The sequence below is a fragment of the Caloenas nicobarica genome, chromosome 1 (assembly GCF_036013445.1).
Source record: "Caloenas nicobarica isolate bCalNic1 chromosome 1, bCalNic1.hap1, whole genome shotgun sequence".
Lineage (NCBI taxonomy): Eukaryota > Metazoa > Chordata > Aves > Columbiformes > Columbidae > Caloenas > Caloenas nicobarica.
In genome coordinates, this window is record NC_088245.1 from 198,318,295 (window position 1) to 198,341,243 (window position 22,949).

The window sequence follows — 22,949 nt, forward strand, 5'->3', positions numbered from 1 at the left end:
GGACACATTCCTGTGTGATCTGCTCCCGTGAACCTGCTTTAGCAGGTGGGTTGGACTAGATGATCTCCAGAGGTCCCTTCCAACCCCAACCGTTCTGTGATTCTGTGATTCTATTAAGCCAATATGCCTGGCTGTGTGCTGAGCGAATTGGGAGCACCCACCTGAGAACTCTGCTGTTTGCCTGGAGTAAGCGGAAACACTGGCATGGAGAGAAAACAGTTTGTTGGTAAGAAAAGAATATCATGATCAGAGCAGAAGCTTTCCTTACTGAGCCAAACATGCGCTTTTCTTGCTTCTCCTCTCTCAACCAGTGGACTTTGTTGTATATAGCTAAGGGCTGAGCATACCATTCATCAATCCTGCTGGAACGTCTTTTGTATCCATCTGTTTGCTTTGCAAATGGCTCTCCAGAGGGGCTTCATGTGCTGCTTTTCCAAACGGTGCCCATTAAGCTCTCTTAGTTATCACTATCTACCTAGTGGTGATCTACAACCAGTTTTTCTTGAGATGTTTTTAACTGTCATAGCATAAACTGAACAAAGATGCGAATGCAATTTATGCACTTACCACCACCATGGAGATAATGATTAAATTACAGTTATCAATTTGAAAACACACTGTCCAATGCAAATAGCTAACAAATTACCCAAGCACTTCTCAGACTTCTACCTAAATAATGTTATTACTTGGCAACTGTGAACACATTTTGTGTCAAACACACCAATAATGCTCTGATCTCATTCCAAAGGATGATGTCTCATATGTTTGCTTCACCTGAGATATAGCAGCCCTCTCAAACACTGTTCACAGAATCACAGAATCACAGAATGTCAGGGATTGGAAGGCACCTCGAAGGATCATCTAGTCCAATCCTCCTGCTGGAGCAGGAACACCCAGATGAGGTTACACAGGAAGGCGTCCAGGCGGGTTTTGAATGTCTCCAGAGACTCCTTCTCTGGACTCCACAACCTGCCTGGGCAGCCTGTTCCAGTGTTCTGTCACCCTCACTGAGAAGAAGTTTCTTCTCATATTTAAGTGGAACCTCCTGTGTTTCAGTTTGTACCCATTGCCCTGTGTCCTACCATTGGTTGTCACCGAGAAGAGCCTGGCTCCATCCTCGTGACGCTCACCCTTTACATATTTATAAACATTAATGGGGTCGCCCCTCAGTCTCCTCTTCTCCATGCTAAAGAGCCCCAGGTCCCTCAGCCTTTCCTCATAAGGGAGATGCTCCACTCCCTTCATCATCTTCGTGGCCCTGCGCTGGACTCTCTCCAGCAGTTCCCTGTCCTTCTGGAACTGAGGGTCCCAGAACTGGACACAATATTTCAGATGTTGACCAACTGCAACTTGTAAGTGCTTATATGTGCATATTTTTTAATTTCCCTCCTCCCGTGCAGGCACATCCCGAGCAGCCAGCATGCTGCCATTACAGAAGCCACAAGGTGGCATGGACACACTGAATCGGCTGCAAACAGGGCAGAAAGCGGCTAGGAGGCCATTGTGTGGGTGACTGCAATGTGGAGCCCTTTGAACTGTGAGTGTTGGTTTGACCTTGTTCACTTACCATAAATGTTGGTCCAGACAAGGAGGCTGCAGTTCACATGAGGTAATTTCAGCCAAGGGGGAAGGGTAAGCCTGAAGGACAGTGTCCCCATCCCAGGACTTCGCGGTCCTGTCAGTCAAGTGGCACAGGCATCCCCTAAGCTGCTTGTGCCACAACACAATATTTGCTGTGATCTTCACCTGCGAAGTTGTGGAAAGCCTTCCACGATTTGACATATGCAGGTTCACGGATGACATCAGGCTGAGTGGTGTGGTTGACATGCCTAAGGGACAGGATGCCATCTAGAGAGACCTGGCCAAGCTCAAGAAGTGGGCCCATGTGAACCTCGTGAGGTTCAACAAGGAGAAGTGCAAGGTCCTGCACCTGGGTCAGGGCAACCCCTGGCATCAATACAGGCTGGGGGATGAAGGGATTGAGAGCAGCCCTGCCAAGAAGGACTCAGCGGTACTGGTGGATGAAAGAGTGGACATGAGCCGGCAACGTGCATTTGCAGCCCAGAAGGCCAACTGTGTCTTGGGCTGCATCAAAAGCAGCGTGGCCAGCAGGTCAGGGAGGTGATTCTGCCCCTCTGCTCTGGTGAGACCCCACCTGGAGTCCTGTGTCCAGCTCTGGAGCCCTCAGCACAGGACAGACATGGACCTGTTGGAGAGGGGCCGGAGGAGCCACAGAAATGATCAGAGGCTGGAACAGCTCTGCTGGGAGGACAGGCTGAGAGAGTTGTGTTGTTCAGCCTGGAGAAGTCTCAGAGGAGACCTTATTGTGGCCTTTCAGTACTTAAAAGGGACCTATAAGAAAGATGGAGACAGACTCTTTAGCAGGGCCTGTTATGGCAGAACAAAGCGTGATGGTTTTAAACTAAAAGAGGGGAGATTCAGGCCAGACGTGAAGAAGAAATCTTCTATGATGAGGGTGGTGAGACACTGGCCCAGGTTGACCAGAGAGGTGGCAGATGCCCCATCCCTGGAGACATTCAAGGCCAGAATGGACGGGGCTCTGAGCAACCTGATCTAGTTGAACGTGTCCCTGCTCATGGCAGGGGGTTGGACTAGGTGACTTTTGAATCTCCCTTCCAACCCAAACTGTTCTATGATTCTGTGACTCTATGACTTTAGTTTTGAAGTTACCAGAGGAGCTGGGGAAACTGCCACCAGACTGAGAGCGTTACAGCCAGACGCTGACGGGACCATTCGGGCTGAGAGCTGCCGCCCGCAGCGACCCGTACGCGGGGGCGGGCGGTGGGGGTCCCGGGGGTCCCGGGGCGGCCGATGCCCCGGTGCCCACGACCCCGCCCGCAGGAGCCGCCCCCGCCCCGCCCGCCGTTGCCAGGGACGCCGTTTACGACAGTCTCGCGGCCTCGCCGTACGGCGGGGTTGCTGTATGGCTGCTGCGCGGCGGTTGTTTCCGGTGTGGGCCGGTGATGGCGTCGGGGTTTGAGAGCGAGCGGAGCCTGGCGGCGCGCAGGGAGCAGCGGCAGCGCGAACGGGAGGCGCTGCTGGCGCAGGTGGGGTGCTCGGCCCGGCCTCGCCTCTTCCCGGGAGCCCCTTGGTCCCCTCCTTCCCCCCGGCCGGGCCGGGGCCGGCGCGCTGCTGAGGGCGGCCCTGTCCGCGGGCTCCTGCCCACGGGTTTGGCAGCTGTGGGAGGGGGAGGCTCTGCGGAGAGCCGGTTCTGCCCCGAGAGGGGCTGGGCTGTGCTGCCGGGAGGGGCAGAAAGCAACGAGAAACAGTCTTGAGTGACAGCTACCTGAGTTATGCATTTTGCCACCTATAGTGGTATTGGGCCGTCGGTATTATTACGTGCTTCTGTGCTTACACCCTTCAGAGAGCTATGGCTGGTCTTCTTTGCACCCTCTCTTCAGATATTCGTATAAATTGATAAGGTGACACCACCCCACTCCCTAGCCTTCCCTTCACTAGGGCAAACTGTCCCGGCTCTCAGCCTTTCCTTAAGTTGCAAAGGCAACTCTTCCTCCACCTTTTTGTCTTCCTGACCTGTCTTTGCTAAAGAGTCAGGATATCGCATCTGGAATATTGTGTCCAGTTCTGGGCCCCTCAGTTCAAGAAGGACAGGGAACTGCTGGAGAGAGTCCAGCGCAGAGCAACGAAGATGATGAAGGGAGTGGAGCATCTCCCTTATGAGGAAAGGCTGAGGGAGCTGGGACTCTTTAGCTTGGAGGAGACTGAGGGGTGACCTCATTAATGTTGATAAATATATAAAGGGTGAGTGTCACGAGGATGGAGCCAGGCTCTTCTCGGTGACAACCAATGGTAGGACACAGGGCAATGGGTACAAACTGGAACACAGGAGGTTCCACTTAAATATGAGAAGAAACTTCTTCTCAGTGAGGGTGCCAGAGCACTGGAACAGGCTGCCCAGGGAGGTTGTGGAGTCTCCTTCTCTGGAGACATTCAAAACCCGCCTGGACGCCTTCCTGTGTAACCTCATCTGGGTGTTCCTGCTCTGGCAGGGGGATTGGACTAGATGATCTTTTGAGGTCCCTTCCAATCCCTGACATTCTGTGATTCTGTGATCTCCATTACAGCGCTCCTGTCATGGAGTACTAATAACTTGTTATAACTTGAACAGAAGTGGGACAGCCTGTTTTTGTGGAGCCAGGATGTTACTTGCTTGGTTATATCTTGCTGAAGTGTTAGTCAAGAATTAGGAGGCTCCTGCTCACAGATGCTTTGGTAGAGTTGCTGTGACTTGGAGACCTGTGCTAATCCTGGTAAATTTTATTCAAAATTTGTCATGTTTGGTACTTGTGCAGTAAGCTGCTGATTCTTGTAACTTGTAGGTAGAGTGAATGATAAGAGAGTAAATGATGCATCAGTTAGATGACATGACTTGTTTTGAAATTTAAGGAGTGGGGGATAACTGGAAAGAAAAGTGTAAGAGGAAGCCGGGGTATGACAAAATATGCGGTTGTGATTAGGGGCTTTTGAGAGAAGGAAGGCCAAAGTAAGCAGCTGCCAAATTTTACTGGGCAAAGATATTTTCAGAAAAAAAGTAATGGGAAAATGGCCTGAGTAGCCTGAGACTTACACTGTAACTTGCAAAACCTAGAGTTGAATAGATATATAAATATATATAGGAGATAAATATATCTAGGATATAGCCTATATATGTAATATATACTAGTACTTCAGACATGTGGTGATATAGTACCATTTAAAACAGCATTTGATAAAGTGGTTAAATCTTCTTCATTTCGCTTAAGCAATTGATGTTTTTCCCAGTAAGTATCACACATCTAGCGATAGTCAGTACTTAGCTAAGTTTGAACTCCCCTTTTTTAATGTTTTGCTCTCTTCTTAATAAATTCTTCTTTGAATTAAGTTAAAACCAGGTTTTGTCATGTGCACACATGAAAATCTTTTCCTCTGTCCATTCAGAAAAATAAGAAAGCAGAAAACAGACAAATGAAAAAAGTTAACCTCCCCTAGAGGGTACTGTCCCTGAAGTTTTATGCAGGAAAAAAGTTGCAAGTGGCAAATCAGGTGGGAGGGTTTTTTTGCTTCCTTGCTTCTTACTGCAGAAGGAAAATCAGTTCTAATTTGAAGAAAATGAAGTATTTCTGAAGTTTCAGAACTCCCGAAGATGTTCACCTGTTCATTCAAATATGCATAGTTTTGATAATGTCAGTAAGTGAGATCAGATTAATGTCTTAAGCGTGTTGACTTTCTCTGCTTTGCTTACGGTTACACTGCCTGCTGCTACAGTGGTGGGGCAGAACTGGGAGAAAACTACTGCAAGGCTTTATCTTGGTGCATTTTGACTGTCTTGCTTTCAAAGGCAAAAAAAAAGAGACGTGCAGGGACTTTGCATGTGTGACTAATCTAGTTAAGACAGTTATTTGGTGGCTGCAATCTTGGAAGCTCTTGCTTTTTGCTTTGGCAAAGACACTTGGGAAGCTGCATAGGTCTTTTTGTGTGATAATCCAAAAAATTTGCAGAAACGACTGTGCTTCAGCAGTTGTGATTCTGGAAAGATGAGATGTTCAACAAACTCACTTTAAGGAGCTCTAAGTTGTAAAATATTGGAAATTATTAGTCCGTCTTGTTTTCTATAGAGAGTGTGTAGTTGGGGCTAAGATAAAAGGGAATTCTTTAAATCTCATTGGCTGTGAGGAGCCTGAGAGAACCTTCACTATCTCTTCAGAAGTAATTCTCCTCAAATTGCTGAGCTCAGTAGAAGAATGTGGGATTAGCTCACTCTTGCAGATTGAATATATAGTAGGTTTTGAAACAGTCATGGAAATAGAATAGATTTCAGTAGAACTTTTAAAATGAACTGAACAGAAGTTGTTTTTTTAAAAAAAAATTATTTACCGTTTTGTGTTTTTTATCAGTTATGAACTTACATTTCCTTTGAAGAACCAAAATACCACCCTACTCACTGATTGAGATTTCTCTTTTAAATTTTGGAAACTTGCTCTTTTATTTGTGTGGTTGGTCCTTCCAACTGCATTGGTAAACCCAGCAGCTGGTAATGTTTATGATAATTATCAGTAATCAAATAATTAAGTATTGATGTGCAAATTGTTTTTAAGCTCCAGAAATAGCATCTTGTTTTGATGAGGGCAGTAGTTCATGACACTACTGTTTTAATCTTCAAGTTTAGAACATGAAAATAATCACATGGGTGTTTTGGTAAGTGCAGGGATGTGTTTTTTTCCTAAGACGTGAATGCTTTTTTTTTTTCTTTTTAAAAAGCTGGGAATAATTCAAATTGAATTATTCTTGCATTTGTGCTATAACATGGTATTTCTATACTTCAGGGTTGCTCTTCTGTTAGTTGTTGGTGTTTTTTTTTTTTTTTTTTTTTTTTTTTTTTTTTTTTTTTTTTTCCTCCTCCCCACAGTGCACACTTTTTCTCTTGTTCCTTGTGCTTAAACTGGTAGCCTTGCTGACCTTGCCAGAGGAGCAGCTTGGAAGCTTGACCTGCAGGTGGGATTTGGTTTGTGTCAGGTTTGTTGTTGAAGTGGCTTCCCCTGAGACCGGGGTGCAGGGGGGTGCTGGGAACACCCGAGGGGGTGCATGGGGAGGAGAGGGCTGGGAATGGAGCCCTGCTCTTCAGTGGCAGATGGCCATCAGAGCAGCTTAGGTCTGTGTTGAATGGTTTTGTCATGCTGTTTTGATCTGGTGGTGTGCTGTAGAGTTTCATCTGAATGCTTGTTGTAGAAAAAGGGAATTTTGCTTCTTTTGGATGGAGAAATTGACTATTGAATGGTAGTGTTTATCATCTGAAGAACCAGAGGTTGACCACAGTTAAAGTTGGGAAATTGCATGGTGTCTGTAGCGGTACGGAAAATTTTCTCTGGCCTTGGTGAGAGCTGAAATGGTAAATAGAGTTGGGGTCAGGGAAGAGTGTTGGTCAGGGTGTCTGTGAGCTGAGGACGTAGTGTTTTAGCCGCCCTCCCTAGGTGACATCCTTCCATCCCTTCTGGACATCATCTAGGGAACTGTCTTGTAACAGGCTCTCTTTATCGTGTGACCTAGACCTTGGCCATTGGCAGGCTCTTTGATCTTTTCTGCTTCTTCCTGGGCTGGCATGGTGTAATTTTTACAGCTTTTGGTGTTTGTGTCTGCAGTATATTACAGGCTGTTTGGAAGAAGTTTTATTCTTCATTTAGCAGATCCTGTTGTTAGTAACTATGCAGGCTGGCCTGAATGACCTGCCTAATGAAAACCAGAAGACACTTTCCCTGGACTTGGTTTCCTTCCTCATTCAGGTGGGGCTGTGAAATCCAAGACCCTTTGGCCTGCTTGTGGGAAAGACTAGAAAGTTTGGCTCTGTTCACCTTGGCAAATATTGCTAACACAGAGCTGTAGAATAATTACTGTTTTTATTGCACCTTACCAATAGACCTTTCAGAGTGCCTTACCAGCATTATACTTCACCTTGTGCTTGTTGCAAAGGAGACTATGAGCAACTTTATTAGGGTGTCGCAGGAGTACCTAATGTAGCATGATGCTTGTCCTTCTTGACTGGTTGTTGCTTGTAATGGTCCTCGGTGTTTGTGTGTAGCGTGCAGTCATTTGCCTAATTAATGCATTACTTTGAAGTAGAGGTATTTCAGAAATGTAGCATCCTGTATTTGTGGAGAAGAAAACTTAAAAATATTGCAGTGATGACCTAAAATGTACCTAATGTTAAGTACTCATTTGTAAAGGGGAAAGGATAAATTGTTGGATTTTTTTTGGCATCAGAAAATATTAATAAACCTTAATGTGAATTAATTGCTTGAACTCTTGTGGGTTGAGAGATGTGAACCTATTAGAGTTGGCCTTCATAGCACAGAATATCAAGTCGGACAAGGGGTTTAACTAGTTTTTCTTTCTTTCTTTTCTACAATTTATAAGATCTAGTAAGCCCTGCATCATTATTAAAGACAAGTAGAATAGAAAGATAAGTTTTGAAGCTAAGAGGGTAGTGTAGACAGATTTTCCTCCTCCCTGCCTTGAAACAATTGTGTGTGTATGTGTGAGGGGAAAGCATTCACCAACAATAAAAATTAATATTGTAATTTGCTGGTAGAAAGAGCTAGACAGTTTTTAGAAAGGATCAGAGAGTTTCACTGCTAACTTTCTCATGCTGAAATGATAATTTACGTGAAAATACTTACTTCATCTTTTTTAAATGCCTAGGCAGCTTTCTCTTTTGATTTTACACTCAGAAATTGTTAAGAATTTTCTATATTTTGTGTCTTTGTCTAAGAAGAAATAAACTTCCACCTGATGCATTTGTGTCTATCTTTCTTTTTAACGGTCTGGTGGTATTGCCACTACAGATTCATCTTGCACAGCCCTGTTTCATTTAGTATTCAGGAGACAACAGTCTGCAGTTTGATGATTCTTTGTTCTGAATATGTATTTGTATACTTCAGCCAAAACGATGATCCATGGTTTTTATTAAGATCATGTGTCTCAATTACCCAAATACTTGCCTGTGTTTTTCCTGTATATTCTTAGATCTAATAAAAAGTATAAAAGGTCCTTTTGTATCTTATTTATAATGTTAACTTCATTTTATGCAATGTATATTTGTAACTTTGTTAACATGAAGGAAATATTAATTTTGTTTAAAATATACTTGTTATTATGGAGAAGGGTAAGAGGCTAAATCTTCCTAGAGAGGCACAAAGCGTATTAAGTGAAGACATGTTGACAAGCTGATCTGGCTTGGTCTTTATTTGAGGTGTTTATAGGTTTGTGTGCCCAAGACATGCTCAAGGGATGGAAGGGAACTGTTGACTCCAGCTGCTGGTCTTTCTCAAGCAGAAGTGAAATGGAGAACGCAGAAAACTTGTTCTTTTCCCAGGCTAAATCTTGGCAACATGTTTCATGTTTGCTTGTGGAGCAAACAAGTTAGGAGTCTGTTTTTATTGTGTTTTTCCCCCATCTAGAACTTTATTTGGGTTCCCTGTATCTCCATGGTTTCATCTCTGTCCAATTATAAGCTTAAGTTTTGTGTAGTCCTCTAAAACCAAAAGTTCTCAAGCACAGATCTCAGCATTGTGTATGGTTTTGTCAGTGTGTCTTACAAAGGTGTGTCTGTAAGTAAATGCTACTGAACGCTGCCTGGTTATTTGTCTTCTCTGTTTGTCTTAGGCCAAAATTAGTTATGAAAAGGAGCAGAGGCATAAGCTGCTAAAGCATCTACGCGGTGAAGATACGTGGCTGCTTCCTGATGTGAACGAACGTGTGGAACAACTGCAAAAGGTGATGGAATTGTAAATCATTGAATGGTGGTGGTAGCTTTACAGCATGTTTGTATAACTAGAAGGCTTTGAGGGCTTTAAGGTGATCTTTAAAAAACTCCCGATTTCTGAATTCTTTATGCTTTGATATTAGCTTTTTTTTTAGGTGGAAATAATTGTTTACTCATAAAGAGGAAAAATTTCTGTCATTCAATTCCAGCTTTAATTTCTACCAAATGTAGAAGAGCAAGTGTTGCCAGAGGAGAATAGTCCTATGAGAAGAGATCTGGAGGATCCACGGTTTTGTAGCTGTCCTGTTTGTGATCATTCACAGGAGGAGCCTTAATGGAACCTTTGAATATTGAATCCTTCTAGTATAGAAATCTGTGCAGATATTTCAACAAAGGACAGATGTGTATTGATGATGCAGTGATTCCAGAGGCAATAGATTTGACTGAAATAAATGTAGTGTAGAAGATATTCTATGTATAGTTTTAGTGCCTTAGTTCCAGCGAAAAAGATTTTGAGGGGAGAAGTCGATTATGGGTGTGAGGCATGCCCTCCCACTGTCCCCCTGCTCCCCCAACAGGAGAGAGATAGAGAGAGAGAGAGAGTAGTAGACATGGGAGTAGGGACATGGTTTAGAGGTGGAATTGTCAGTGCTAGGTTAATGGTTGGACACGATGATCTTAAGGGTATTTTCCAACAAAGATGATTCCATGGTTCTATAAAATGCAGCAATATCCAACTGCGTGTGTTTTACCTTTTTCAGTGTGGTTTGGTAAGTAGATTAAGATTGTTTTTTCTTGTATGTGAGTGATGGGGTTTACTGGATCTCATTTACAAACATTTACTTGTAGGAACATTCTGTGCACAAAAAAAAGAAAAAGGATAAGCATTCAAAAAAATCAAAGAAGGAAAAGAAGAAAAATAAGAAACAAAAGTCTGAAAAGAAGGATGACGTACTTGATAGTTCTTCGGTAAGTAAAAAAACTTTCAAATGTTTCAAATGAAATTTTTAAAACTTGCACAATTTTATTCTCTGTGGGTACACGGTTAATAAAATTAAGGCTCATTCTTAACCATTTTCTATTGGGAAAAACTGTGGCAGAGTTTGTCTTTTTTTTTAACATACTGAATATTTAATCAGTTTAAAAGATGCTCTTGGGTGAGTGCTTGTGAATTTTATAATATTTAATTCACTCATCAGGAACTAAGGGATTTATAGTTTTTCAGCAGAGAGAAATTGAAATCTTCAACCGTGGAAACTCCCAGCAACATGGGAGTTGTACGTGGGTCTGCAGGAAGGCTCAAACTTGTGCATTTGAATCTGTAAACAAATGCCTCCTTTTTTTTTAAAAAAAAAAAAATCTATTTTCAGAGATTCTCTTTATTGAGTTAAGGAACATGCAGTATGATGAGATTTATTTTCCAGGGACTGATATCCGAGGTGAACTATGCTTTTCAGTGTGGGAAGTAACCTAAGGCACAAATGTCCCACATGTCCCATGAGAGTCATCAAAACCCCTCAGATCACGTCAGTGAGTACTGGGGTACAATACAGTCCTGGCTGATGCCTTCGATCCAAAGTCTGTTCTTCCCATGACAGGTTCATGTAAACAGCAAAGAAACTGTTCAATGGAGTCCTATGGGCTTCAAGTGTAAAATTTCAGTACCGTGTTTGCAGGTGGAAGTGTAGGAAGTTGGATGTGAAAATAGGAGGAGATAGCATGTACAGTGCTTTATCTTGTGCTGTTACTGATTTCACTTTTTAAACGTAAAACATACTTATTAATGAATTTAGATTTTTTAAAAATTATATTTTTTGTAATGCCGTGAAAACAATTGGTTTTAGTTTTATTCTGACAGTTTTAACTATAACAGTTTTAACTTTAGCCATGTTATCCTAATAAACTGCCAGTATAAACTAGTGTTACATGCTGCGATGTGCTCATGAAGTATGGTGGAATGTTTTGATCATGAAGGAGCAATCTTCTATGGGAATACCAATATTCTATTTTTATTATCAGTATTTTAAAATAATAAACAATACTATATTAGTAATGCTAATCAGGATCAATTTTGATGATCAATATACTTGGTAAGTATTGCCTTTTATCAACATAAAAATGTGTTAAGGGGCTATTAATATTCTTCATGTTAAACTCTGGTTTTAGGATTCTTCAGTTGAATGGGTTGAGTCAAACGTGTCACAGTCAGATAACACAGAAAAAGCTTGGAGGGTCAACAAGCAATCAGATGTTGTGGAAGAACCCTCCTTGCAGGTGAGCAGTTTCATAACTACTCCAGAAATAAATTTAGCATGACCAAATGTGAAATCTGCTTATGTTTCTTGACAGCTCTTTTGCAATGTGTTGAACAAAACTTATTTTACAGACAAATGTCTTTGTTTAGCTTCTCTACCTAATAGTTGCTTAGTATTTAACAAGGCACTACACTTAAAGTTGCCCAGCACCAATTCCTTCCGTCATATTTTGAGGCTCTAGCATCTTAGCTTCATTTTTTTGAAGAGGTCAACTTAAATATCTTGACTATGCATGTTATTTTTTCCTGCATAATTTTGGTGACCGTTCTACAGTCGAATGAATTTTTACTTCTGTGGTGCTTAAAAAGATATAAGAAAAAGAGGTGTAGAACTTTTCAGCAACAATATTTATGGAATCAGCGTCTCTTTTGATCTTCCTAGATGAATTATATGCCCAGTAAGCAGTGTTTATTCTGGAAAATTGAGTCATTCTGAAATGAACTACTGTGATGTTAGTAAAATAAATGTAGTCACATATCACAACATCCCCAGTTGTGTGAAAATGATCATTTTTAGTTTTATGTCTAATTCCACTCCAGAAAAAAGTCTGTTTCTCATTCTGAATTTGCACATCTTCTTAAGAGAAATAAAAAGGATCTCTGAATCATATCTATCTTATTGAAAAAGTATAAAGTAATGAAATATAAATCCTTATGTATGTCATAATAACTTATACTGCAAAACCATTTTTTCCCAAGCATTTCTTGTATAATCTGTTCCCTGGGCTTGTCTATTTTTGGATGAAGAGTATGCTTTTGAAAGTAATTTCATGGTCATCCTTTTTTTTTTTTTTTTTGTATTTTGACTCACGTTATGAAGAAGTCTTGGAGCATCTAAATCCATTTCCTGTTGAATTTAAATTAATTTAAATGTTCTCAAAGTGCACCTGAGTTGCTCCATGGGACCAGTGTTGGACTAGTCGTGCGTGCTTACTCAAAAAATCCAAACAACAACAAGAAAATCAAAACCAACCAAACAGAAACAAAAAAAGCCTCAAACCACAGATCCGAAGCCTGTATAGAAGACAGAGTCAGGCTCTTTTCAATGGTTCTCAGTGACAGGGCCAGAAGCAACAGGCACAAACTAGCACACAGGAGTTTCTCTCTGGACATCACGAAACAGTGTTTTACTGTGAGGGTGACCAGGCCCTGGCACATGTTACCTGGAGAGCCTGTGGGATCTCCCTCCTTGGATGTATCTACGAGCTGTCTGGACATGGTCCTGGGCAGCTGGCTCCAGCTGGAGCCCTGCTGGAGCAGGAGGCTGGAGCAGATGACCCGCAGAGGTCCCATGCACATCCACTTCTCTCGATCCACATTGCTTGCTAATGTGGGCATAATACTTTTGAAGCACTTGAAGATGGATTATTTTTCAATCCTGTCTCCTTGCTAGAGGAGATCCGAGAAGTGGAATGTTGTGTGTCACCTCTGAAACTGTCTGATGTGTTGCCTAATGTAATTTTTAAATAGCAGAGGAAGTGTGACGTATAGCATCTATTCATATTGAAAACTCAGACTTGAACTCTACTGAAGATATAAAGATTCTTCTGCAAGGACATGTTTCAGAATAAGTGTAATCTTGTCATTTTGATTGCTTTGCTATCCACAGAAGTGTTCCAAATACTTGTTTCTATAGAGAAATAGTGTGTCACTGTTTTCTTTTGGGGCTTCAGGTTTTGTATGTATAAAGGTAGTAGATATATCGAGGCTTTTTATATGCTGCTTTTCTTTAGAGAGTAGTCCTCACTTTTAAAATGTCCTTTGTCGGCTTAGGTTTTGTAAATGCAGTTTTTTACCTGTTATTGTGGCTACGGTTTGTGGAATTTAGATGTGTAACTTAAATTTGAGGGTGCAGTTAGTGCCTAGATATGAGGTATGAACTATGCTCAGTTACTGATTGCAGATTCTGTATCCACTAGAAGAGATGTAAGAGGCCATGAGTCAGAATGAGCAAAATGAAAAGGAATTTGTCTAGATGTACAGTGTTCGTTTAAACAAATAATAGGTAGTCTGTACAGTTCGCAAGTTTACTAGTATCTTACATTATGAAGATGTATTTCACATTATGGAAAGACATTTAAGAAATTTATTTGTGTAAATAAATTTTTAAAAGTTGAAAGATTTAGGCTCTTAAAATCATATTTGCTTTTCATTATAGTATTTTGTATTTGTTTGTAAAACCTATCAGTTTATTGTAACATTTGTCAGTAGTTGCACTGGTTTGATTTGTACCTAAGCCATGTTTTTGCTGGAAGTATGAACACTGATTCTTTGTGTTTATTTTAAAGAGAGAAGAATGGATGAATTTAGACTTCATGTCATTGAAAACCACGTCAGTAGCAGCTGTCAAAGGTGAAAGACACAAAGAAAAAATACTGGAACGACAGAAAGCTCAAGAACGTGAGCAGGTAGGATAAATTAATATATCATTTTTTTTTCTGCATCTTACTGAATTTTGTGTGATGAACAAACCAATGGCATAAGTCATGAACCAAATACGTGAATCTTTTGTATAGTTTTTAAACTAATGCCTGATGTGTTGTGTGGTAGTGATTTTAATTAAATTGGTCAGTTATATGTTCTGTTTGGGATGGGAAGGGTTCATACAGCTGATGTGCAGACAAAAGTAATATTTGAAGTTCTTCTGAGATGTTTTCCATAATAACAATGACAGACTGTTGGTCTGGGCTTCTTCCCCATGGTGTGTGTGAAAGGAGAACCTTTGTTTTGTGTGATAAAAGCTTACCTAAGTTACTGTGTTAAAGTGTAGGGTGCTGAGACTTGTTTTTTCCTGAAGAAAGAATTCAGAGCAGTTGCTGTGCCTTTCATGCTGCAGTTGTGCATGAACTCCTGGTTAGATCAGGATCTGACTGGGGAAGGAGCTGCTGTCTTTAAATTAGTTCTGTTTACACACAGTTGCTGGCTGCTTCATTTGCTCATTCAGCTCCTTAAATGCAATGTAATCTGATCTGAAAACACAGTTGCTGATCACAATCTAGTACTTGTCCTCACATCTGGCAGTAGGCCACTTGTGGCTGTTAGGTTTTCTAGTTAGTTGTGTTGTGGCTACGAACCAGATCGATGTGGAGCACTGTTCTTGGGTAGTCTGCAGTGCTTTGGTTAGTGTCTTTTGAGAAGGGATTAATCTTCTCTTTTTTTTCCATGCATAATTTTTTGCTGAACATTTTTTCTGAACTATTGAAGGACCATTTAATGTGGAGATCTTAAGTCACTGGAATAACAGCATGTCTTATATAGTTAAAGAGAATTTATATGTATTCTTGATCCTAGAAGAATATGATTTTTTTATAGACTCTCCCACCCAACCACTTGTTCTCCATGCAGGTTTATAGTTTTGTGTTTTCTGCACCAGAACGTCTGTCCTTTGATACCCAAAACAATGTGTGCAACAGATGCATACAGCATGCTGGAGGTGGTGAAGAGCTGATGATATAACATAGATAAATTCAAAATTTTGTCAGTGCTGGAATGCTTAATCAATCCTTTTCTCCAGTGGACTTCTTTGGCTGCCTCCAGAGAAGTCAGCTGACAGGCTCACAGTAAGTGATGTAGTTTGAGGATGAAAAGCAGCAACCTTAGGTAAAACTAGGAGCCCCCATAACAGCAGTGCTTCAGATGCAAGTGCATATTACTGCTACACTGGCAACACAGTCAAACAGTGAAACTGCTTCTGTGTGAGAAGGGTGACAACATGTTTGGGAGCTTTGACTTGGATGGACAGTTACATTTATTTCTACCTGTCTTTAGATAGTACAAGTTATGAGTAAGCTGTTCTATTCCCACACAAGCATCACAAAATTTATCAAATGTTCTACAAAATACAAACCATACGTTATGCACACATTAAAATTATTTCTGTTTTAGGCCATGCTGTCTGAGAGAGAACTCAATCCCTATTGGAAAGATGGTGGCACAGGTTTGCCACCAGAGAAGGATGAAGCAGCTTCAGTTAAAAAAGGTAAATAGCAACTTTTAGTAATAATCTTAAATTCCGGTCCTCAGTCTGTGGTCTCTGTCTTGCTAGCAAGTTGCAACTAATGTTGATGTAAAGGGATTATGAATTACATGTAATAAAGTAAAATGTGGATGAAAATTCAGTAGTGAATATTGGACTAACACAGTATGTTGTTTTGCAGAATTTCTGTTCACTGGTTTTTAATCTTGAGCGGTTTGACCTTCAAAATCTTTACAGAAATTCTCCATTTTGAACTAATTAAAGGAAAGCATGATTTAACCAAGACAAGATAAATTGTTGTCATCTCATTTGGTTCCTTTCATTCCATTACACAAATTATAGTTTTAAAATATTCAACCAGTGAAGTCTGAGTCACATTTCAATGAAGTACATTACAGATGCAGTTGATGAAAAATATTATTTCTGTAACCTTTTCACTTCTTTCCTTACCCTGGGGTTATTCTGCCTATTTCCAGCAAGAGCAGTTAGAAAAATGTTTTTCATAATGTCATGAAGCGTTTATTATGTGATAAGAAGGGTCCTTGTATTCTGTCAACAGGGAACCGTAGGGTCCCTGGTTTTTCTCTTTGGGAGCCTTTCTCTGTGGACAGTCTGTCCTGCAAACCATTAGCCTCATGCCCACTTGTAGGAGTCGCAGAGATCGGCAATCTGTAAGAGGTGACAGGCATCAGTGAGTATGTGTCCTGAATGTTAAAACCTCTGCTAACTTCTCAAATGGAAAGCAATGGGTTATTCATTAATTTTCCAAGCTGGGTAGTGCATTTGTTTAAATGTAAGAGGTATTGCAAAGAATGGACACAGAAAGTGGAAACAATAAGAAGGTTCTTTAATTTAATAAAAAACCCAACAACTTCTCATATGCAACTCCTGTCATGGAAACTGCTTGTTTTGTTCTGTGATAAAATGGAGAAGCTTAAATTAAATCAGCAGTATTACTGACTTACATCCAGCATTAACTCATAAAAACAAGTAATTGTATTATTATGTTATTTCTATTTTTCTTTTTCACCCCTTCAATTTTTATAATACATTAAGTTTAGGTGAAGGTTTAATGTCACATACAGAGTAAGATTAAATAGAAATAACTACTGAGATGTAAAGCTATGACCTCTCATTGTTTTTTTTTCTTCAGTTACAGTGGTAGAAGATGCTGGATTAAGTTGGTTACGAAAATCATACCAAAGGATGAAGGAGGAGGCTGAGAGAGAGAAACGAAATTTTGAGGAAATTGTAGCTGAGAGATATGGGGTAAGGATATGAAATTATTTTTTGACATACTGATAGATGCTTGGAAAGGGTTACCTTCGTGTAAAGGCACAAATACTCAATGTGTAGTGTAAGACATAAGGAAAGAAGCAGGAAAAAACAGCCTCTGAAGCTTCTCTCAGGTGATGAAGAGTTGAAAGCTACCCAGCCTTTTATATCTTTAAGTTAAATATTTTTTTAATACATGGGATCCTATAGCAAATTTAAAGATGTCTTCTACATCAGGAGGTTCAAATGGTCCCAGTTACAAAGTACCTGAGTGCTTCCAAAATTATGATATATACTAGAAACTATATTTTGTTCTCCTACATGTGTGGTTAATAATGCACATTGTGGATAATAATGATGCCAAGATAATTTTGAGAGCTGTGTTACATTTTACAAATATGAATCTTCTGGCCACTTGTAATGTGCTCAGTGCAGATACATTGAGAAAGTTGCTTGCTTCTGAAAGGTTTAAAAGTCTTCAAAATTTATTTTAACTAGAACAGTCTGCCATAACAATATTAACTCTTTAAAGCCTGCTCCCCTTACATATTATATAATTGTCTTTAAAAGCATTGGTCAAAGGTGTGGGGTATGAAATCTTGGCCACAGTGTTACATTTGAGTTTTCTGTGGGGTTTTTTGATCAGGCTGGTTTGCTTGTGGAAATCTTGGATAAGGCAGTATGACTTCATGATATTGTCTTTGAACTGAATTGTAGTCACTCCTGACTGATGGAAACAACATGGTCAGCACTTGTAGAAATTATTCAGTGTCTGTGATTGTAAAGAATATTATTTTTAAGAATCTTTCTCAAGAAATTAGAGTTCAAACAGCATGAACCACTCTGGGTGCTGAAATACGGGATAGTGGTTGAAAAAGAACCTTGCCTGATTTGCTTCAGTATATAATGTTTTGAGCAAAACCAACCAACCAAACAAAAAAATAATTGGTGGCTTTTAATTCAGCCCAAAAGAGGGAGGAGGAACAGTCTACATTTTGCATAATTGTGTAATGGATGGGGTATTTGTCCAGAAAGCCAGATATGGGTGCAAAGCCTGTTTCAAGCTAAGGATTTCGAACCCACTATCCTGTTGTTTTTTAAGAGTTTAACTAGATTGTAAAATAGTTTAGTGGGAGCATCAGTTGGTTCTATAGGAGCTGAGCATCTGGTGAGCATACACACGAAGTTCATGAGTGAGGAAGAGGAAGCCTTTCAGCCTGGCTACAGCCCCTAATCTCCTGATTGCCAGGAGGAGACGGTTCTGAGACTCCGGTCCCTGTACCCAGGAGTGCTTTACTTTAGCACTATGGGATGAAATTTAGAAATAGCCCAAGAGAAAGGATCAGAAAGCCTTCCCAGCAGAGCATCTTAGACATGAGGCTGTAAATTCCTTTTTCGTACTGGTTTTCTTTTCCACTCCGTGGCTCCTGCCTTGTCCTTTGCACAGTGATTCATTTTCACAGAGTGATGCCTTCCTTGTAATACTTTGTAGAGAGCTTCACAATAGCCCATGATCTTACAAGCAGTATGTTTTCTTTTTATTCTTTTTTATAGTCAATGGAGGCATTTCAGTCACGATTAGAAGAAGCTGAAAAAGTTGCATCCAGAAAGGAAAATTATTGTAGAACTGGACGATGGAAGAAAAGCGACTATTCAGAAAGTGAGAAAGAGAAAAAAGAACAGCATATGGAAAAGGAGATGCGAGATGTAGATGATAGAAACAGGAACGTGTTTGGGGGCTACACTAGGGAGAAGTACAGCAGGGAATGGGCACAAGAAGACAAAGGTTACAAAAGAGATACGTCAAGAGAAGACCAAGAATGTGGACACAATAGCATGGACTCAGCATTGAGAGGCTACAGCTCCAAAGCAGAAAAACACTCAGGTGAAAAACCAAGTCAGGAAAATACTTCATCTGTCAGTAACATAAAACACAAATTTCTGAAACCCTCTGATGATGATTTACCATCTTACAGTGCACCTAGAGACTACACGTCGCAGCAATCCTCTTCCAAACTACCGGTTCATAGCTCTTTGAGCAGCCGTTTCCAAAAACCTAGTGAGGATACTTCACTGTGGACCAAAACACACAGAGAAGATAACAAGGAGAAATTAATGTCTGATCAAAAATCATCAGATGCTAGGAAACAAACCGATGACAATAGTTGGAAAAGAGCTTCAAGTGATGAAAAAGAGAAGTCACGACAGGAATACACAAGTAATATCCCTGAGAAGAGCCAAACCTTATCTGACAGTAAAACGTTGTGTTCTAGGTATTTTACAAACATCTTTACTTGTCTTTATTTGCCTTGTTTTTCATGGCAAAATGTACTGGAAACTCTTTTTTTGTAACAATATTAGATCTGGTATGGTCAGATCTCTTTGGTTAGGAGAAGGCTTCCCTCGCAGCTAGGGGCAGCTGAAAGGAACTGCTGCAGGAGTAATGAACACTCCCTGCTTGTCCTGTCTCCTCAGCGTATTTGAGAATTGCTAATGATAGGTTATTTTCTACTTCTTTCTAATGTTAGTTCACACTAGAGTAAAATTGGCCTCTTAGGCAAAACCCCTGCAAACCAATATCTTAATTGTTGTTGAATTTATAGAAGACAAACTTGAAATGTTAGAAAATGCTGACTAAAAACTGAAATAATTAATACAGCAGGGATAGGTTTTCCACCTATGACAAGAACTCATATGCTAAAGTAGTAGCATATGAAAAATATTAGAGGGTTTTGATTAGAAAAGTGCATTTTCTGTGGAAAAGAGTGAAGTTGAATAGGAGTGGGAAGGGAAATGCAAACTAATATGTGGTAGGAATTTCAGTTTGCTGACTTGCTTCAGTGAAAGACAATGGAGAGTAGTAAGGAGCGGTGGTCAGAGAAATAGGTTGTAAACAACTGAGCTTTTGCTTGACTCGAGGATGCCTGTTCTTCAGTATGAACGCCTGGTTCTTCTGGTGGTATGAGCAGTGTGGTTATTACTGTGAATGCTTTCCTTCCACTCTTCCCAATAATAGGAAAGCATGTTCAAAAGTATTTTAGAGTCAGGATGGTGGTTTTTTAATTGCTTGGGAATGCTGGAGAAGTAAATATTCTTGGTTGGAGTAAGCAGGGTGATATAATTTAGTTTGGAACAGCATTTGATGAAATATAATTCATTTCCTCCATTCTTATATGCTTGCGTCAGTTATTTGCAGAAAAAAGCTTATGGTTGGGTTATGAATTTACTTTTAATGTTTAATTGTTGAATTCTAATAACAAGACAATACCTGAAAAGTATTTATTTTATTTATAACTCTTCCTACACGTAGTACTTGCAGATACGTCACTGTGTATTGATTGTACATCAAATGACTACTGCATGACTAACCAGAAACAGGCAGCTTAGTCTGCGCAACATTTTATACTGTATAGGTTGGGTATTTTTTCTGATTATACTTGCTATATTTTCCACATTGATAGGAGCCAATAAAATGTACATTTTCTTTGATAGCAGGAAGATAAATTGTTTGGATGATGTTCACTTAATCAAAATTATTTATTTATTTCAAAAAGCATGAGTTTGAATATACTTCGTGGCAGGAGTAATTCCTGATTCTGGCATGAATAGTTTGTATGCATTATGGGAAGTCCCACTCGTAAGAGTTTGTCATGTCTTGTTTTATTGTTTATTTTAGTATTTGCCTAGGTGTTATTTTGCTGGCAAATCAGAAATATAACTTTATATTTGTTTTAGTTACTCTGAGGAAAAGCTCTTGTAGCATTAAACCTGTGGTGTATGAGGCATTATGAGACATTCGAATCTAGTGATTGTCTTGGTTTATGTAGATATTGCTCAAGTAGTTATTGTCCTGAAGTGCCTGGTGTTTACTGCTTAAATGCACTTTGTAAGCTTTTGATTAGAATGATTCACAGTGTGTCTGAGCTGGATCCTATGAGATTTCCTCAGCTCTTGAGTCCTGCTTTGTTCATGACTTGGTTGTGGTACAAGGTCTGCACAATCCACCGTTGTTTTCTGGCTGCCTTGGGTAGCGCATTGGTTTCTATAGGGAAATGTAGGTATTCGTGTCACGAGGGATGCTGGGGTGAGCTGGGAGAGGATATCCGCTCTGCAGTTCAAGGACGGACTCCATGAAAATATACACCCAGAATTATACATCTGGAAAAAACCCACCCTGTTAAGAAGCTTCTTTTTTGTGCACATAAAAAGGCACGATTCTGTGTGGTTGGAGTCTTATCCTTCATCCTAAATATCCTGCACTTTTTAAAAAAATCCAAATGCTTATTAGCAGCAAATAATCTCTGTAAATGACATATAATCCTTTAGTAAGTCTACCTTCATTCTCAGTTCTGTTTCCTTTGTGACTTCCAGAAGGAGAAAGCAAGCTCTAACAGCTGTGTCGTACAGCTGATGGCAAATAAGAGTCCTGACATCCAATATATTGTATTTAACTGTAATGAACTAGTGGTTTGGACTGGTGATTGTCCGAAATGCAGAGACTGTGTGAGAGAGCCCATGTGAAGACCCTGCAGGAGATGGGGAGGTGTTGACCCCAGCAGGCTGCTAAGTGTGTACCCAGCTGCTTGCTCATTCTCCCTCCCACAGAGGGAATCAGAAGAGCAAAAGGGGGAGAAACTCCTGTACCGGATAAAGACAGTTTAGCAAGTGAAGGAAAGAGACAAAGCCAAGTGGCAGAAAGACCATGGGTCACTCGCCACCTCCCACTGGTGGACTGATGCCCACCAGCCGCCGAGCAGCAGCCGCTTTGCAAAGACTGCGCTCCCCAGCTTGCAGTGCCGAGCGTGACGTTGTGTGGCCTGGAACAGCCCTTTGGCCAGCGCAGGTCAGCTGTCCTGCCCGTGTCCCCTGCCACCTCTTGCCCACCCAGCCTGCTTGCTGGGGGTGCGCAGTGGGAACCAGGCAAAGCCTTGGGGCTTCGTAAGCGCTGTTCAGCAACAGCCAAAACACGAGTGTCACCAGTCATGTCCAAAGCACAGCACCGTGCAGGCTGCTATGAAGAACATAAACTCCATCTTAGCCAGACCTAGTAGAACATGTCATTATTGAATGTAAGTCAGTGATGCCATTGCCTCATTATTATTTTTTGTTAAATAATGGTGGTTCACTTTTTTTTTTTTAATTGCAAGTACAAAACCTGTATCTTACCACATGAAGTAAGTGCAATGCTAACTAACTGGACAGAGCTGCAAGTTTTGGGAAACTAGATTGTGTATGGAAGTGGTTAGCTTATTTAAGTTCAAAGAATTCAATTATTATGATAGAAAAGGTAATTCCTTTCCTCACAGAACAGAACTAAGCACAGAAACTATTTAGCTGATATTTTCTTTTGCATATGTCTTCTGTTTTAGTACTGTTAAATCCAATTGTGCGTAATCTTTGATTTATTTTAATTATATTTCTTAGCCAATACAATTACTGAGCTGATTTATTAGTAAAGTGGAGATTACTTAGGTCTGGAAAACCATATAGCCTCTGCTTATTGACTTATTTATTTCCAAGTTCTTTAAGCTGACTCTTAACTCTTAAGCTTCTGTGTGTTTGAGATAGTGTATGACCTATCTTCTTATCGTTTTCAGTGACAATTGTCATATTTTTTGGAGAATTTTCTCAGAAGTCCTGGCTTTTGGAACATTTTAGGTTTGATTCTGGGGGGTAGTTATCTGTTGGGAATAATTTATAGACTGCTGCTTTCTTATTCTTCCTAAGGCTTTGAGTCTTGTAGTACATGTACTCTTTCAGTGGTATTGTCAGTCAGTTACAAAAAGTAAATGTTAATTGATGTGAAGGTTTGGATTAATGGGTGTTGCTGGTTCAGTTCCTCATCTCTCATGCTGACAATGTACCTTTTAAGTTTTATCTCTTCTAAAACGCAGGGAGAGTTTCTTCAGCCTATAAATCAAAGTTATGACACAGGTTAATTAAAAGTGCTGATTTGATGTCCAAGGGATCTCCCCAGAGGAAAAGTCCATCCAGCTGAAAATCCCACTTAATTATGTGACTGCTTCAGAGTTTGATCTGAGACAAGATAAAAAGCAAATGAAAATAATGTCTATGGTCTCAAAAAGTTTAGATGATGAATCAAGCAC

At 40.4% G+C, this 22,949-nt stretch overlaps 1 protein-coding gene across 1 annotated transcript in view; it reads left to right on the forward strand.

Annotated features, from left to right (window-relative positions):
• Nucleotides 1-2,984: 2,984 nt before the first annotated feature.
• The window catches only part of CWF19L2 (CWF19 like cell cycle control factor 2), a 74,276-nt gene continuing 54,311 nt past the window's right edge, over nucleotides 2,985-22,949 (forward strand). Inside the window, exons 1-8 of the mRNA XM_065641935.1 lie at nucleotides 2,985-3,068; nucleotides 9,178-9,288; nucleotides 10,127-10,246; nucleotides 11,444-11,551; nucleotides 13,880-13,999; nucleotides 15,477-15,570; nucleotides 16,721-16,836; nucleotides 18,397-19,115. Of these exons, the coding sequence (XP_065498007.1) occupies nucleotides 2,985-3,068; nucleotides 9,178-9,288; nucleotides 10,127-10,246; nucleotides 11,444-11,551; nucleotides 13,880-13,999; nucleotides 15,477-15,570; nucleotides 16,721-16,836; nucleotides 18,397-19,115 (1,472 nt within the window). The remainder of the gene's footprint in view (nucleotides 3,069-9,177; nucleotides 9,289-10,126; nucleotides 10,247-11,443; nucleotides 11,552-13,879; nucleotides 14,000-15,476; nucleotides 15,571-16,720; nucleotides 16,837-18,396; nucleotides 19,116-22,949) is intronic.